A 19,466-nucleotide genomic window follows, 5' to 3' on the forward strand; every position below is an offset into this window, starting at 1 on the left:
CAGACATTTCGCAGTATTTTCACCTTTATTTTACGAGGTCGAGTTGCGATCTTGACACTCAACCTAACATGGATGGAAAGCATACTTGGGAGCAGCTCCGACTGGGTTCGATCCTGGGAACCTCTGTTCCAAGAGTCCGGCGCTGATGTTATTGCACCACCAGCCAGCCCATCTAAGTCATTTATGTATACCAACAGCAGAGGAACAAGTACAGTAATCCCTGCAGAACACCATGAGACACAGACTTTCAACAAGAATACATCCCATCAAAAGGCCAAGTCACTGTGGATTCCATGCGACAGGAAATTCTTTGAGTAAGATGGAACAAATTAAAGGCACAATTTTGCTGTGTGTATACAGCAGGTTTCCAAACAGTCTGATGGAGATTGTATGCCAAATACATAGGCAGCTTTCTGAGAAATGCAAAAAAATTGTTATGGTTAGGACTGTATATAGGAGAGTGATGAGTTAAGTCATCAGGGAATAGCGTTTCTTCTTAAGCTGCTAGACCACTACATGTTATACAGGGTATGATGGACGGCTTGGCATAAGATAAGTTTTATGGCATATGCTCAGAAAGTTAGCGCAAACTTGCTCGATGAACTCTGACAATATATCAATTGGACAGTGTATATACACATATCATTCTTGAAGTAATACTGTCTTAAAGAGACATATAGGTACAGTTAAGGAGAATGAATTTGGGAGAAATTCACTTGCTCTACGCAATTGGCAATCGCCTCTGATCTGGGCCGATATTTACGTGCCGGGCGGCATCTAATTAATTAGCTTGTTTATTTCGGCTTTTTTCTTAAAGATGTGCTGGGTGTTTCCTGGCTACCACTGCACCACTGCATGCTTTGGTTGGGGACCACTGGGTTAAATAATAAAAAAGCAAAATAGTAGAGATTCCGGAAATGTGAAATATGATATGAAATACAGAGTAGGTCAGGTAATTATGAAAAGAGAAAGAGAGTTCTGATGAAACAGATCTGAAACAGTAACAATAGTTTTCTCTCCACAAATATTATCCGATTTATTGAGTGTTTCCAGCACTGGACATTACAGTCCGACTAAATCTGACGCAACATGAGTGATAGTGGTTAACTGTAAATCTTGCTGCAGGAGGCAATGTAAAGCATCCATTAGGAACTGTAGCTTCATATGCATTGCTAGTAGGCCAGTGTATTTGGTATATGGGCTCCATCAGACTGTTTGGGAATCTACTGCACACTCACAGCAAAATTGTCCCTTTAATTTATACCATCTTACTGAAAGAATTTCATGGGATTCACAGTGACTTGGCCTTTTGGATTCAGAATTGGCTGATTAACTTGATTGAGTTCTTTGATGAGGTGACAAGGGTAATTGATAAAGTTAAAACTGTGGATGTTGCGTACATGAATTTTAGTAAGGAGCTTGACAAGGTCCCTCATGGGAGGCTCATCAAGAAGATTAAGATGCATGAGGTCCATGGCGAATTAGCCATTTGGATTCTGAACTGGCTTGCCTATAGAAGATACAGGGTAATGGTCGAAGGGACTTATTATAGCTGGAGGACTGTGATTATTAGTGTTCCTCAGGGATTTGCATTGGGTCCTCTGCTGTTTGTCATGTATAACGACGACCTTGATGAAATTGTAGATGGGAGATTAAGTAAGTTTGCAGATGACACGAAGATTGATGATGTTGTAGATATCGTAGAAGACTGGCAAAGATGCAGATGGAATTTAACGGAAACAAATGTAAAAAGTGTTGCACCTTGGTAGGTCAAACTTAAAGAGACAGTACATGGTTAAAGGCAAGACCCTGAATAGTGTTAAGGAGCAGAGGGATCTTGGGGTCCAAGTTTATAGCTTCTTGAAAGTGGCTACACAGGTTGATAGGGTGGTTAAGAAGGCTTATGGTATGCTTGCCTTTATTAGTTGAGGCAATGAGTTGAAAAATCAGGAAGTTATGTTGCAGTTTTATAAAACTCTTGTTAAGTTGCATCATTTCTGGTCGCCCCATTATAGGAAGGGTACTGAAGCTTTGGAGACGGTGTAAAGGGGTTTACCAGGATGCAGCCTGGATTAGAAGACATGTCCAAAACAAGAGTTTGGACAAACGTGGGTTGTTTTGCCTGGAGCAGCAGAGATTGAGATTGAGATTTTAAGATTATGAGAAGCATAGATAAAGTAGATAGAGAGCATCTTTTCCCCAGGTTTTTATACACAGAGCAGTGGGTGCCTGGAATGTGCTGCCTGGGGTGGTGATGGAAGAAGATACATTAGGGATTTTTAAGAGACATTTAGATAGGCACATGAATGTGAGGAAAATGGAAGGATATGGGCATTGCATAGATGAGCATAGTTGGCATTTGATGACTAATTTAATTGGTTCAGCACAACATTGTGGGCCAGAGGGCCTGTTCCTCTGCTGTACAGTTCTATGTGAGCTGCACCTGCACTGAAATACTCTACTAGCAGGATAAGGATAGTTGTGAGGATGGGCCAAACTATGCTGATTAAAAGCTGGTAACTCTAAAGGTTTACAAAGTCATGTCGCAGGAACTCTTGGCCTTCTATGCTTGAGAATTATCCAACTCTCTGATACATAGCAAGGCTGATCATTGAGCCCTGTGACATAGCAACGTTTTCTTCATAATTATAATATTTTGCAAGCTAACAAAGGCTAAGGCCTACTTGTTGTTTGATACCTTTTCTGCTCTGCTGGATACTAATGTGAGGACTTTGCTTGCTGAACTCTCCACATTTTGAAAAATAAATGCAGGCACAGCATTGATGGTAAGTCCAGGAAATGAGCTAGATCCAGAATCATTCTGTCTGATGAAAAAAGCAAGCTAATGGTTATACTTTATTAGGACTTTGAGAAGACTTGTTATGTCACCAAAGACTCCAGTAAATTTAAATCGATGTACTGTGGAGAGCTTTCTGACTGGTTGCATCACCAGCTAGTATGGAGGAGCTACTGGACAGGATCGGAAAAAAGCTGCAAACTCAGCCTGCTCCACCAAGAGCACGAGCTTCTCCAGCATGGAGAACATCTTACAAAGGCGATACCTTAAAAAGGTGGCACCATCATTAAGGACCCCTCTCACCCAGAATGTGCTCTCTTCTTGTTACTACCATTGGCGATGAGATACAGGAGCCTAAAGACACCACACAATTTGCCTCTTCCATCAGACTCTGAATGAACAATGATCCAATCCATGAACACGATCTCACTATTTTTGCACTCTCCTTGCACTATTTATTTAAATTTCTATATATTTCTTACTGCAATTTATTGTATTTTCATTTATTGCACTGCACTGCTGTCCCAAAACAACAAATTTCATGATGTCAGTGATACTAAACCTGATTCTGTCTTATGAGTTTTCATATTTCTTTCTTCTTTTATCAATATCTTTTAGTCACAGTGAAAATGAAGGACAATCATGGGAAAACAAGTGCATTATCTGAAACGTCTTGTTCAATGCCCTATTCGCTAGTAAATGCATCTTACTATTGTTTACGTCGCTATAACAAGAAGAACAAACATGAAGGTGAAAGATGTGATGTGATGAGATTCGACTGTGGTACTACTGAGAGACGGAAGTTAAGTGTTTTGAAATGAAACTGAGATGTACAATATGCTCAGAATACAGGTACAAAAAGAGGTTTAGTTCTTATATACTTTTACCTCTCGTTCTTCTTCTTGTTCTTTTCGAATCTGTTCTTGACGCACCTGCTCTGCTATTTCTCTTTCTTGTGCTTCTCTCTAAAGAACATAAATTGAGTTGAAGACCATTTTAGTTCACCATATTGTATACCCTAATTTAGTAGTTTAAAAAAAGTACAGGGAACTGTTAATAACATTGATATAATGAATGTGCAAATAGTCCTTATACAAAAAATAAAAGGCCAAATTTTGCAGAAAAGTGAGCTAATGCTAGCCATAAGCTTTCACTTAGATTTGTTTTCACTGTCTGTTGAGAACACTTTAAATAAAGCTTGTACTAACTCCAGAAAGGACATTGTGCAGTGGCAAGTTTTCCTTACATACATATATTGGAAAGGTTTCTGAATGTTGTTAACATTCAAAAACATTTCAAAGGCAAATAAGTTACTAAAACTGTTGACATATAAATTAAAGTGTGGGAAAATTGCCATTTAAAAAGACATAATAGTCAGATTTTGGGGGCAATCCCAGCAATCCCACACTGAATACAAAACAGGTCTCAAAATATAAAAACTTGTATAAATATTGAACTAAAACGTAACTAGTAAGCAAACCCAAGTATGAATGTTTACTTAATGCCTCGTACCCACTCTTCTCCTTTGAATCAGCATAAGAATCTCTGTGCCAGGGTTAAGTGCTGGAGAACTGCTGTCATTATGGTGATCCACCATGGGATTTAATAAGGTGCCCATTGGCAAATTACCAATGAACAGCTGCAGGAATTCAGTTTTCACACAGGTTTATTTGGAAAAACTGATGGTAATTCACCACAAAATACTTCGTGCTTCTTAACCTCACCTGAGATTTCTCAAATATCACAAAGTTTTCATCAAAGTTAAGGAACAAGTTCAAGTTCTATTTGTTTTAATGTTCAAATTATGTACTTCTCAAGATGTACCAAAATATCTCAGCTTCTCATGTAAATCAAACGAAGGCTGACAAAAAGCATGATATTTGGAAAAATGAGCATTCAACCAAAGAACTGAGTTTTAATAAGCACCAGGGATAGGAAAGGCATAGAGCAGAGAATTTCAAGGGGGCAGGGCTGGAAATTCCAAAGACATCTTAATCTCCAGTGACTGAGTTGGATTCTGACCTCTGATGTTGCCTCTGTGGAGTTTGAATGTTCACCCAAGATCCCATGGGTTTCTCTTGGGAACTCCAGATTCCTCCCACATTCCAAATACATGCACGTTGGCGACTGTAAATTGCCCCTGGTGTGTAAGCAAGGGACAGAATCTCGGGGGGGGGGGGGAGATGAGAAGAATGAGGGGAGAACAAAATTGATTAGGGTATAATAAGTGTAAAAATGGGTGCTTGATATCAGCATAGATAGGCCAAAGGGCCTGTTGATGTACTAACAGGAGTTGGGGTGGGGGGGGAGCAATTTAAATCTTGAATGTAACAAACCATGAACGACTGCAGAGCTAAAAAAGATTATGGAAGTTAGAAAGTCAATCTGACCAACATTAAAAAAACTGGCCTTAAAGAGGAAAAGAATCATCCCACATTATGAGAATAAAAAGTCAGATTTGTACAGCATAGAAATAGGCCCTTCAACCCAACATGTCTATGCCAACCATTGTACCTACATCTAATAATTCCACTTTCTGCCATTAATTCTACATCTTTACCTGTGCTGCTCATTCAAGTACCTGTCAAGATCCTTCTTAAATATTGATACCAACCATGGATCTATTCCAGCTGCTACCACAGGGAAGTGGTACTGCAGCATAAAAGCCAGGACCAACAGGCTCCAGGACAGCTTCTTCCACCGGGCCATCAGACTGATGAACTCACGCTGATCTGAGTTTACTCTATATTACATTGACTGTTCTATTTATTATAAATTATTATAAATGACTATGATTGCACATTTAGATGGAGACACAAGACAAAGATTTTTACTCCTCATGTATGTGATGGATATAAGAAATAAAGTCAATTCAATTCAATTTTGCTCCTACCTCCACTGCATCTGGCAGCTTGTTCCACATACCAACTACTCCTTGTGTGAAAATATTACTCCTCAGATTTCCCTTAAACCTCCTTCCTCACACCTTAAAGCTACACCCTTTAGTTTTAGACACCCCAACCATGACAAACACAAGCAGGTTATGTATCCTATCTATGGCTTTCAGAACATACTGCTATCATGTTACCTCCCAGCCTCCCTCACTACAGGGAAAACAGGTTTACTTGACCTTATCTATTCTGATAACTGAAACGCTGCAATCCACATAACAGCCTTGTGAATATTTTCTTGCTCCCTTTCTCGCTTAATCACACACTTCAGTGTGCAATGCCCAGAAACCCATACAATCCTCTGTCTGGCGTAAGCAAAGTTTAGCACAACTGTAACATGATGCCCCAACTCTCATACTCAATACCTTAGCCAACAAAGACAAGTTAACCCATATCCTACTGTTACCTTGAATAACCTTTTTCACTGTTTACTATACCAGTAATTTTGGTGCTATCTGTAAGTTTTCAAATTTTGCAAAATAGAACGAACCTTAGCTCGATCTGCTTCCAGAGAAACTCTGTATGCTTCATCTTGCTCTCGTTTTACTTTTTCTCTTGCTTCACGTTCATCCTTAAAAAAGAAACATATGAGAAAATAAGTGATGAATAAAATGAATTGACAACCAATTGTAGCTTGGTTTAAAGCATCTATTGGATTCACAGGATGACCCTGTTGTGAACTGTCATTTGTGAGCAGTTTAATCTTGTTGGCTATCAAAACTTTTTAAATATTTGAAACACTTAGTTTCAAAGATAATATAATATTACATGAAATGGTCGACATAGCATCACTGTTCTTTCTTGCACGTAAGTAATGTTGCATTTGCTGTCTAAGAATTTTTGTATCTGTAAAGAGAAAAGAGCTAGATACTAATACAGGATACTAATATTGAATACAGGATGGGAACTGACCAAAGTCAAGTGAAGTTTATGGAGCAGACTCAATAGCATAATTCTGTACCTATGGTCTTCGTGTACAAAAAAATAACAGTAATTAAGAAAATGATGGCAAAGAATATCAAATCCCGAGATGATTCTATTCAAGGATTTTAAAGGTGGTGAGAACAATGTGGATGTTCCAATGATAATTTTCCCAAGTTCTCTCGATAAGGGTCAACTGCAATAAGACATTCTGTGACTTAAAAGGAAGAAACCAAGGAATGCTATATTTCTGAAATCAACATCTATTGCAAATAAACTAGTAATCAGTCTATAATAAAGAATAAATGACTAGATACTTGGATATTTTCAGCTAAATAGAGACACTAGAGATGTACGCATAAAGGTTTAGTCATCGTGCCTGTCAAAACTGATTGAATGTTTTTGGAGAAATTGATAATAGTGAATGGCAAATGTAATTTATGTGGATTTTCTGAATGCATTTGAAAAAATGCTACCTAAGAGACTACTAGGTAATTTTGAAGCTCTTGGAATTAACCCAATGAAGAAATTAACCAAGCAGAAGGAAATAAACAATAGCAATAGTAGGTAGGTAATATTGTTTTGAGCTATTAATAGTCATTCCATTGCACTCATCGATAAGTGCTGGAGAGAAGCAAGCTATTCTTTTACCAAAATTATATCTCAATTGCAAGGGTTAGATTATAAGGAGAGTTGAGTCAGGCTTGGACTGTATGCCCTGTAAATTAATAAAGTGAAAACTTAGCTTCCTAAGGATAACCATAAAGGACCTGATCATATACTTTAAAAAAGCAGTTCTACTTGGAACACTTGGGGTTTTCTGACTTAACTAGGTGAAATTTTGTACTGTTGGAGCAAAGGAGAAAGAACTGAATTGCTGATCCCAGAGTATCCTAGGGTGGAGAAGGCAACATATGGGATGCTTGCATTAAAATGCTAAGGCATAGAATAAAGTGACGCCATGTTGCAAATTTACAAAATACTGGTTACAGACACTTGGGAATATTTTGCGCAATAGGCACATCGATGAAAGAAAAATGGAGGGCAAGTGGGAGGGAAGGGTTAGATTGATCTTGGAATAGGTTAAGAGGTCTCCACAACATTGTGGGTCTTAAGGACCTGTACAGTGCTGTACTGTTCTTAAGTTCAACGGTCTTAACGCTATATTCAGCTGAGCTTGTGACAATCGTGCTATCATTGGAGAGTGCAAAGGAGATTTACCAAGATGTTTCCTGAATAGAAAGACCTTAGTACAGGGAAAGATTTATAGGCTAGACTTATTTTCATCAGTGCAAGGCGAAACCTGATAGAGACATATAAGATTATAACTGGGTAGATGGAATCTTCTCCCCATGGTCTGTGTATCAATAACAAGAGGACCTAGACTACAGATGAGACTAAGGAGTTTCAAAAATAATTTGAGGGGAAAAGCTTTTTTATACCTCCACACAAAGTGATTGTGATTTGAACCATGAGGCTAAGCACAGCTCCAATACCATTTGCTGGTGACACCACCGTCACTGGCCAAATCAAAGGTGGTGATGATTCAGCATATAAGGGGGAGATTGAAAATCTGACTGAATGGTGCCAAAAGAACCTTTCACTCAATGTCAGCAAGAAGCTGATTATTGACTTCAGGAGGAGGTAACCGGAGGTCTATGAGCCAGTCCTCATTGAGGGATCAGAGGTGGAGAGGGTCAGCAACTTTAAATTCCTCAGTGTTATCATTTCAGAGGGTTTATTCAGGAGCCAGCACATAAAATGCAAATACGAAGAAAACACAGCATCTACTTCCTTAGAGGTTTATGAAGATTTGGCACGACATCTAAAACTATGATGAACTTCTATAGATCTGTGGTGTAGAGTTTACTGACTGGTTGCATCACAGCCTGGTATGGAAACACCAATATCCTTGAATGGAAAATCCCACAAAGAGTAGTGAATATGGCCCAGTCCATCACGGGTAAAGCCCTCCCCACCACTGAGCACATCCCTACATGGAGCGTTGTGTAAGAAAGCAGCATCTATCATCAAGATCCCCCATCATCCAGGCTATGTTCTCTTCTTGCTGCTGCTATCAGAAAGAAGGTACAGGAGCCTCAGGATCCGCACCACCATGTTCAAGAGCAGTTACTACCCCTCAACCATCAGGCTCTTGAACCAGAGGGGATAACTTTGCTTGCACAATCACTGAACTTTTCCCACAACCTATGGACTCTATTTCAAGGACTCTTCATTTCATGTTCTTCATATTTAGAAACATAGAAAACCTACAGCACAATACAGGTCCTTCGGCCCACAATGCCGTGCCCAACATGTACTTAATTTAGAAATTACCTCGGGTTACCCATTGCCCTCTATTTTTCTAAGCTCCATGTACCTATCCAGGAGCCTCTTAAAAGACCCTATTGTATCCACCTCCACCACCGTGGCCGGCAGCCCATTCCACACACTCACCACTCTCTGTGTAAAAAACTTACCCCTGATTAATGAGCCAATGACACATTTAATCCTGATAGCTTATTACTTAGTTATTTATTATTTTTTTCTCTCTTTTGTATTGGATCAGTTCGTAGTCCTTTACACACTGGTTGGTTGACTGTCTGGTTGGATGTGGCCTTTCAATAATTCTACTGTGTTTCTTGATTTACGGTGCATGTCCACAAGAGAATGAATCTTTGTGTTGTGTATATGTGCTTTGATCACAAGACAAGACAAGACAAAGGAGCAGAGGTAGGCCATTCGGCCCATCGAGTCTGCTCCGCTTTGATAATAAATTTACTTTGAACTTTGTTGCTAGAGTATGTGGTGCAATCAGATACAATTACTATGCTTAAGAGACATTTAGACAAGCCAAAGCAGAGAAGGTTATGAACCTTGGGTATATGGGATTGGTGTAGATAGGCTAAAAGAACAATATGGGCATGGTGGGGCAAAGATCCCACTCCTGTGCTGAATGTCCAGATGACCATCACTCAGCAACAGGTAGATCACTATGAATGAACTCAAGTAAATTTATCTATTCTGATAGCTCACTCACTATCTACTACATGGGTGTCCAACCTTTTTTGCACTGCGGACCGGTTTAGTATTGACAATATTCTTACGGACCGGCCGACACGGGGAGGGGCTGTTCAAGTAGGGTTAAACTCACCTCAACGTGTCTTTTACAGTCAGGGTTGCCAACTTTCTCACTCCCAAATAAGGGACAAAAGTAGCAGTCAAATACGGGACTTGTGTTTACCCTGAAAGACTACCATGACCATGAAGCCTTGCACGGGCACCTGTGTGCGCATGCGTGACATGTGCATCCGCATGGGTGCCGATGTTTTTTCCATAAATCACTTTTGGCTTAATCTTCCCGACTACACTGTACATACATTATTTCTACTTTATATAGGCTGTGTATTTATCATATCATTCCTGCTTTTACTATATGTTAGTGTTATTTTAGGCTTTATGTATTATTTGGTAGATTATTTTTTGGGTCTGGGAACACTCAAAAATTTTTCCCATATAAATTAATGGTAATTGCTTCTTCGCTTTACGCCATTTCGGCACGAAAGGTTTCAAAGGAACGCTTTACCTTAGCGGGGGAAATACGGGACAAGGGTGGTCCCGTATGGGACAAACCAATTTAGCCCAATATACGGGATGTCCTGGCTAATACGGGACAGTTGGCAACCCTATGTTCAAGTTCAACAGTACGTGACAGGGAATGAGGAAAGGTGCAGCTGACTCATATCGTTTCCTCGCGGCCTGGTAGCACATGCTTTGCGGCCCGGTGGTTGGGGACCGCTGATCTACTACACACAGAATCTGGTACCCATGTCCTTCAGAACCCAGTCAGCTATGTTCTTGAGGTTACCATGCCCATGAAAGTTGCCCACCTCTAATATTCTATGCCCTTTTTGCTATCAATGTTTATTCCTAATTCCTTTTCCCTGACACTGAGAAATACTGGCAGAGAATAACAAGTGGTAATTTGTAAGTGTTTTTCTCGCCTTTGTTTTACCTAATGCCAAAAGGCAACAAGTGATTCTGAGCTCACCTTGAGGCCTCCCAGAGCCTTCTCTTCTGACCACCACCTCTGGAAGGTCTGTTTTACCAATGAACAGAATGCACACAGAATTGGACAAGAGGTAGAAATTTGTGGGTGTACTTTGTAAGATCAACTGGGCTGGGACTCCCTTTGTCACTCTGAATATGTTCCCTGGGTCAGCTCAAGGTTTCCACTTAGTTTTGTACAACGTCACAATCTAGTCAAGTTCACAATCTGTGTTCTAACTTGTTGCATACTCTGGAAGTGGCCTGTGGGAAGGGGTCTTTTGGAGCTGCCTCTCCAATCTTTAAAAAGCAAACAGGGAAAATTATAAGATGGGGCTAGGCATGAACTATAACTTGCTTTTTTTTCAGATATCCCATGAAGATATATATGATAAAGCCTTAAGTTACTAGATAACAATGTCACAGAATAACAATACTGGTACATTACCTGACATGAGTGGGTCAATCCTTCACAAACTGCAGAATTTCCAGGATCCTTCTCTATTACATCTTTATACCAATACGCACTTCACTTTTCAGTATTTTCCAAGTTCATAATCAATGAGTTGTCAGCACGCTGCTGTGACTAGCAACTGCTCAATATAGTAAATGTAATATGTGCATATATAACCAAGATAAGCAGTGGTATTTACTTAAAGTTTTTGACATTTGGACAAAATTGTTTACAGGATTACTTCTGCAAAATTCTTTTCATGAAATTAACATGATCAAAAATTCAAAATCACAGCTTCTGTGATTTGTAATCAGACCTTGAAATCAAAAACTAGCATTGAGATAAATTTGGTATTTCATTGATTAAGTAATTTAGTTTACAAACTTGATAAAAACCATGAAAGTTTCCACCTAGTAAATGCTACCAAAATAAACCAAAAATGTATTTTGTGAAAAACAACAATGAATTGTCACAAATGTTTTCTGTTCATTATGTGAAGAGAAAATCCCTTATGACAAACTATTCCCTAAAGACATCTGACAACAACAGGTTTACAAACAGATTATGAAACCACTTCAGTATGTAAACTGCAATTTTACTCAGCTGTCAAGTGTGAACTATACACATTAATTTCAAAATTGTTTCACCTGAGCCAGTGACACATTTAATCTTGATAGCTTACCATAACTGACAGTATGCTATCCAGATATTTCAAATCAGATGCAGTGGCAAGTCGAAACAATTTAAGATCAATTCCATTCATCTCTTGCATAACAAATATCCCATGAATCACAGTAATTACACTGAACTAGTCAGTCATTCAAGCGTCTAAAGCTCGAGTTCCATATATGATAATATTAAAATCTGCTTTAACCTTCATTTTAAACCACAACATAATTAGTTTTAACCCAAATGAAGAAAAGGTCATTGAATTTTATTTTTTGATCTTATGTTGAATTATGAAATATAAGCATCCAATAAAACAAGTTTCATATTTAAAGCAAGGGCAATGAATATCATTAGAATTGGATTTCCTGTTAAGAATGCAATTAAAGTTAGTTAATGTGATGGAAAAACTAGGAACATTCCATATGTAGAAAGCAGCAAGGCAGGACTGAAATTTGAGATGTTTGAGTGGGCAACTTCTCTCAGGATTTCCTTGTATATTGTTGGAACTGGGAAATAGCAAAATAGTAGCCTTGCCAAGAAACAATTAAATGAATAACAGCAAAACCAACATTAGATTGCTTGAATTTCCAGCATCTGCAGAATTCCTGTTGTTTGCGATTAGATTGGATTTTATGCTGAGTGCTTAAAAAAGATTTGTTAAACAATCTAACAAAATGGGTGAAAAAACTTTTCTCACGTTTATTTTAAAGAGGCAAATAGGATAAACAAGATTCTGTGACCAGGCTACTTCTCTTCAAATATGCTTCTTAGCTAAAGTATTTCCATTACTTCTGTTATACTTTAGGAAGTTCCTAACCCTTTCAATAATACTTTCAATATCACTAAAGTCACTTAAAAATGATTCGTTGTGAGTAACTCTTGCCCTGTGACTGATTTCACTATGGTACTGCTAGAGGTATGGATCTAGTTAAACTTGATTACCCTCCCACACCCAAATGAAAAGGTACTTGAAAAGATACAAAAAACACACAGAACTGAGGAACTTTGGCAGTGCAATGCAAGGAGCATTTGTTTGTGAACTGAAAACTGTAAAAGTGAACTAACGTTAAATATTATGCATGAGTATAACTCAAAAATCACATTATTTGGGGAACAATATTTCACAGTTACTAGAATTAACAGGGCAACAATAAACAATGCTTCACAGATAACACGCGAAAATCTGTAGATGCTGGAATTTCAAGCAACACACATAAAAGTTGCTGGTGAACACAGCAGGCCAGGCAGCATCTATAGGAAGAGGTACAGTCGACGTTTCGGGCCTAGACCCTTCGTCAGGACTAAATGAAAGTAGAGATAGTAAGAGATTTGAAAGTGGGAGGGGGGAGGGGGAGATCCAAAATGATAGGAGAAGACAGGAGGGGGAGGGATGGAGCTAAGAGCCAGACAGTTGATTGGCAAAAGGGATATGAGAGGATCATGGGATGGGAGGCCTAGGGAGAAAGAAAGGGTGAGGGGGGAAGCCCAAAGGATGGGCAAGGTGTATAGTGAGAGGGACAGAGGGAGAAAAAGGAGAGAGAGAAAATAATAATAATAATAAAAATAAATAAATAACGGATGGGGTACGAAGGGGAGGTGGGGCATTAACAGAAGTTAGAGAAGTCAATATTCATGCCATCAGGTTGGAGGCTACCCAGACGGAATACAAGGTGTTGTTCCTCCAACCTGAGTGTGGCTTCATCTTTACAGTAGAGAAGGCCGTGGATAGACATATCAGAATGGAAATGGGATGTGGAATTAAAATGCGTGGCCACTGGCAGATCCTGCTTTCTCTGGCAGACAGAGCATAGGTGTTCAGTGAAACTGTCTCCCAGCTTGTGTCGGGTCTCACCAATATATAGAAGGCCGCATCGGGAGCACTGGACGCAGTATATCACCCCAGCCAACTCACAGGTGAAGTGTCGCCTCACCTGGAAGAACTGTCTGGGGCCCTGAATGGTGGTGAGGGAGGAAGTGTAAGGGCATGTGTAGCACTTGTTCCGCTTACAAAGATAAGTTCCGGGAGGGAGATTGGTGGGAAGGAATGTGCGGGACAAATGGACAAGGGAGTCGCGTAGGGAGCGATCCCTGCGGAAAGCGGGGGCGGGGGGAGGGAGGGAAAGATGTGCTTAGTGGTGGGATCCCACTGGAGATGGCGGAAGTTATGGAGAATTATGTTGGACCCAGAGACTGGTGGGGTGGTAGGTGAGGACAAGAGAAACCCTATTCCTAGTGGGGTGGTGGGAGGATGGGGTGAGAGCAGATGTGCGTGAAATGGGAAAGATGCGTTTGAGATGGTGGAGGAAGGGAAGCCCCTTTCTTTAAAAAAGGAGGACACCTCCTTCGTCCTGTAATGAAAAGCCTCATCATGAGAGCAGATGCAGCGGAGACAGAGGAATTGCGAGAAGGGGATGGCACTTTTGCAAGAGACAGGGTGAGAAGAGGAATAGTCCAGGTAGCTGTGAGAGTCAGTAGGCTTATAGTAGACATCAGTGGATAAGCTGTCTCCAGAGACAGAGACAGAAAGATCAAGAAAGGGGAGGAAGGTGTCAGAAATGGACCAGGTAAACTTGAGGGCAGGGTGAAAGTTGGAGGCAAAGTTAATGAAGTCAACAAGCTCAGCATGTATGCAGGAAGCAGCGCCAATGCAGTCGTCGATGTAGCGAAGGAAAAGAGGGGGACAGGTACCAGTAAAGGCTTGGAACATGGATTGTTCCACAAAGCCAACAAAAAGGCAGGCATAGCTAGGACCCATACGGGTGCCCATGGCTACACCTTTAGTTTGGAGGAAGTGGGAGGGGCCAAAGGAGAAATTATTAAGAGTAAGAACTAGTTCCACTAGACGGAGCAGAGTGGTGGTAGAGAGGAACTGATTAGGTCTGGAATCCAAAACGGTGGACAGCTTTGAGACCTTCCTGGTGGGGGATGGAAGTATATAGGGACTGGACATCCATGGTGAAAATAAAGCGGTGGGGGCCAGATAAACCTTCACAGATAAACCTTTTAACATTGATAATAAAGTGATCTCAATTAACAGCCAAAGTGAGACATCATCTGATTAACCAAGTAGAATACAAGTGAAAAAAATCACTCCAAAATGAAGTTTTTATGTACAGGACCTTGTGTGCTCAGTACACAAGATCAGTAAAATGTTATTATTAAATACAGACAATGCATCGTTAGTATTCCTGTTGAAGGCACCAACAAAAGTTTAACATAATGAGTTACATAAAAGGGTTTTTCTTTAACTTTGCAGGGCTTTAAAAAAGCCTTCTTATAATTGTTTTATAAACATTTTACTTGCTGAAACTCTTCACTTGCATTGGTTCATTATATCACCTGACTTTATCAGGCACACCCTACTTCAGAAATACACATACTAACGCTGCTCATTCTTTCCATAATCTTGGCCATAGTAATTATCTAACTGAGAATAAAAAAGATTGTAATTCCATTACTCTCCATATCAAAAAAAACATATCCACAGAAAAACACAAACTCAAATAAAGTAATATAAAGCCACATACAATGAATAACTGGTCATTTGACTTCAAGTTATTCCTTGACATTGCAAGTTGACAACAAAAGCAGGAATCCTAATGGAAATAAAAAACATGTTAAATCAATACTTTGCATCAGTCTTCACAGTAGGGGAAGAGTGCAAAATAATTGTAATGCAAAATATAAGAATACCTAATGGAAAATATAATGAGAATTAAGGTAAATGAATTTCATGCTCCAGATGGTTTCCACTTGAACAATTTGAAAAGTGGTTCTCAGGAAATTACACATAACTTGAGTCATAAACTTCCAAAGCCTTCTTGATTTTGGAATTATGCCACTGAATTACCATATAAACCATATAACAATTACAGCACAGAAACAGGCCATCTCGGCCCTTCAAGTCCGTGCGAAACGCTTACTCTCACCTAGTCCCACCGACCTGCACTCAGCCCATAACCCTCCATTCCTTTCCTGTCCATATAGCTACCCAATTTAACTTTAAATGACAACATCGAACCTGCCTCAACCACTTCTGCTGGAAGCTCATTCCACACAGCCACCACTCTGAGTAAAGAAGCTCTCCCTCATGTTACCCGTAAACTTTTGCCCTTTAACTCTCAACTCATGTCCTCTTGTTTGAATCTTCCCCACTCTCAATGGGAAAAAACCTATCCATGTCAACTCTATCTATCCCCCTCATAATTTTAAATACCTCTATCAAGTCCCCCCTCAACCTTCTACTTTCCAAAGAATGAAGACCCAACTTGTTCAACCTTTTTCTGTAACTTGGGTGATGAAACCCAGGTAACATTCTAGTATATCTTCTCTGTACTCTCTCTATTTTGTTGACATCTTTCCTATAATTTAGTGACCAGAACTGTACACAATATTCCAAATCTGGCCTTACATTACATCCCAACTCCTATACTCAATGCTCTGATTTACAAAGGCCAGCATACCAAAAGCTTTCTCCACCACCCGATCCGCATGAGAATCGACCTTCAGGGAACTATGCATCATTATTCCTAGATCACTCTGTTCTACTGCATTCTTCAATGCCCTACCATTTACCATGTATGTCCTGTTTTGATTAGTCCTACCAAAATGTAGCACCTCACATTTATCAGCATGAAACTCCATCTGCTATCTTTCAGCCCACTCTTCTAACTGGCCTAAATCTCTCTGCAAGCTTTGAAAACCTACTTCATTATCCACAACTCCACCTATCTTAGGCTACGTCCACACTACGCCAGATAATTTTGAAAATGCCGGTTTCGAGTAAAAACGACAGGCGTACATACTAATCGTTTTTCAAAATATCTCTGTCCACACTAACACGGATATTTGGGTGAATCGCCTCTACTGGGCACACGCAGGACACACAGAAAACAAGCGAAGAGGAAACGGTATACTTGGTGCGCGTTTATCCAGTTACAGAGTAGAAAAACTTAAAAGGAATTGCTCTTGGCTCTCATGCAGGAGGACTTAAAACTAAAAAAAACAAATACTGGAGCATATGGAGGCAACTGACAGGGAGCTCACGGACAGTACGACCTGGCTGACGACGAACATTGAAAAACTGACTAACTCTGTTGCATTAATAAAGCACCTTGTTAAATGTATAAAACATGTCTGCATCAGTCTTATCTTGTACTTCCATACAATGTTACATTAGGCTGTTACACATCTAATGTCAGAGAAGTACTTGCATAACTAGGTAAACCACCTTCATACAAGCAAGGACAGAAAACAGCAAAGTGAGTATACTTATTTATTCAGTAAGTTATGGGTCAAAGTATTTGGTGAGTACGTTTCTAACTCTTCTAACTTCAGCCTCGTTGCCATCTGTTCTGAAATTGTTAGGTTCTGCGAAGCGCAGAATCAAATATTGCTGTGATGATTGTACACTCTAGTATCAATTGTTTGGCGACAATAAAGTAGTAGTAATAATAATAATAATAAGAAGAAGAAGAAAAAGAAAACAATGAAATGCCATGCTGCCGCTATCTGTTCTGGCACGTCATGACAGCGGTTTTAAAAAGCGGTTACCCCGTACATACTGCAATGGATATTAGGCGTTTTCAGATATATTCACTCTGGAGACCGTTTCTGAAAATCTCCATTTTCAGGGGATGAAAAGGCCGTTTTAGTGTGGACAGAGGGTCAAAAAAATGAGAAAAAGCTTCGTTTTCGAAATTATCCGGTGTAGTGTGGACTTAGTATCATCTGCATACCTGCTAATCCAATTTACCACCCCATCATCCAGATCATTAATGTATATGTATATGTATAATGAATTGTAAAATGTCACTCTATGACTTAGGATGGGTGGGAGGTCAAGATGCATAGCATCCCACTATTAAACTAACTTCAGTTGTGGATACCGTAATGTGTCAAGGAAGGATCACTGACTGGTTGGACAAGTTTAATACTGGTATTGGTATCGGTTTATTGTTGTCACATATACAAAGATAAAGTGAAAAGCATGTCTTGCATACTGTTTATACAGGCCAAATCATTGAACAGTGCATTAAGCTAGAATAAGGTAAAGCAACAGCAATGGAGAATAAAGTGTAAAAGCTAACAATAAAGTGCAGTGCAGGTAAATGATAAACTGCAAGATAATAACAAGGTAGATGGTGAAGCCAAGAGTCCATCTTATCAAACAAGAGTCTGGTAACTGTGAGACAAGGAGCTGTCCTTCAGCTTGGTGCACATGCTTTCAGGCTTTTATATCTTCTGCCCAATTGGAGGGGGAGAAGAGAGAATGTAAGTGGTGGGTTGGGGTCTTTGATTATGCTGACTACTTTACCGAGGCATCCAGAAGTATAGAGAATCCATAAAGGGGAGGTTGATTCCTGTGATGTGCTGAGCTGTGTCCACAACTCTCTGTAGTTTCTTGCAGTCACATGCAGAAGAGTTGCCATACCAAGCTATTATACATTCAGAGAAAATGCTTCTATGGTGCATTGATAAAAATTGGTAAAAGTCATCAGGGACATGCCAAATTTCTTTAGCCTCCTGAGGAAGAGGCATTGGTGAGCTTTCTTGGTTGTGATATCACCATGATTGGAATAGGACAGGCTATTGGTGATGTTCACACCAAGGATCTTGAATGCTCAAACTCAACACCATTGATATAGACAGAAACATGTGCATTACCCCCCCCCCACCCCATTTTCCAAAGTCAATGACAGGCTCTTCTGTTTTGTTAACATTGAGGGCAAGGTTGTTGTCATGACACCATGTCACTAAGCTCTCTATCTTGTTCCTGTACTCTGACTCTTCGCTATTTGAGATGCAGCCCAGTGGTATGTTCTGCATACATATAGAATGGCCACACACATTAGTGCACAGGGAGTAGAGTAAGGCTGAATAATCCTGTTTAGAATAATCATGACAAAGGTGTTGCTGCCTATCCTTACTAATTGAGGTCTGCTGGTCAGAAAGTCAAGGATCATGTTGCATAGGGAGGCATTGACTCCCACAGTCCGGAGTTTATTGACGAGTTTGCTTGGAATAATAGCACTGAAGCAGAACTGTGGTCAATAAACAATAGTTTGATGTAACACACATCAAAGTTGCTGGCGAACGCAGCAGGCCAGGCAGCATCTCTAGGAAGAGGTACAGTCGACGTTTCGGGCCGAGACCCTTCGTCAGGACCCGGCCTGAAACGTTGATGGTACCTCTTCCTAGAGATGCTGCCTGGCCTGCTGTGTTCACCAGAAACTTTGATGTGTGTTTCTTGAATTTCCAGCATCTGCAGATTTCCTCGTGTTTGAATAGTTTCATGTAGGTGCCTTTACTGTCCAGGTGCTTCAGTGATGAGTATAGGGCCAGGAAGACGGCGCCCACTGTAGAACTGTTTCAGTGATAGGCAAATTGCAGTGGGTTGAGGTTGTTTGGAAAGCTGGAGTTGATGTGTGGCATGAACAGCTTCTCGGAGGTACATGTTAGAGCCACTGAGTGGTAGTTATTGGAGCACATTATCTTCAAAGTTCAAAGTATATTTATTATCAAAGTATTTATACTACCTACAACCTTGAGATTCGTCTCCTTACAGGCAGCCACAAAACAAAGGAACTCCCTACAACGCACTGGAAAAAAGACCATCAAACACCCA

At 40.0% G+C, this 19,466-nt stretch overlaps 1 protein-coding gene across 2 annotated transcripts in view; it reads right to left on the minus strand.

Moving 5' to 3' along the window:
- Nucleotides 1–19,466, minus strand: part of faf1 (Fas (TNFRSF6) associated factor 1) — a 415,765-nt gene that overhangs the window by 44,567 nt on the left and 351,732 nt on the right. For both annotated transcript variants that reach the window (XM_063064333.1, XM_063064334.1), the window contains 2 exons: nt 6,239–6,319; nt 3,685–3,762 (listed from right to left, as the gene is read on the minus strand). In XM_063064333.1, the coding sequence (XP_062920403.1) occupies nt 3,685–3,762; nt 6,239–6,319 (159 nt within the window). The remainder of the gene's footprint in view (nt 1–3,684; nt 3,763–6,238; nt 6,320–19,466) is intronic.

Source organism: Mobula hypostoma, chromosome 12 (genome assembly GCF_963921235.1).
Source record: "Mobula hypostoma chromosome 12, sMobHyp1.1, whole genome shotgun sequence".
Lineage (NCBI taxonomy): Eukaryota > Metazoa > Chordata > Chondrichthyes > Myliobatiformes > Myliobatidae > Mobula > Mobula hypostoma.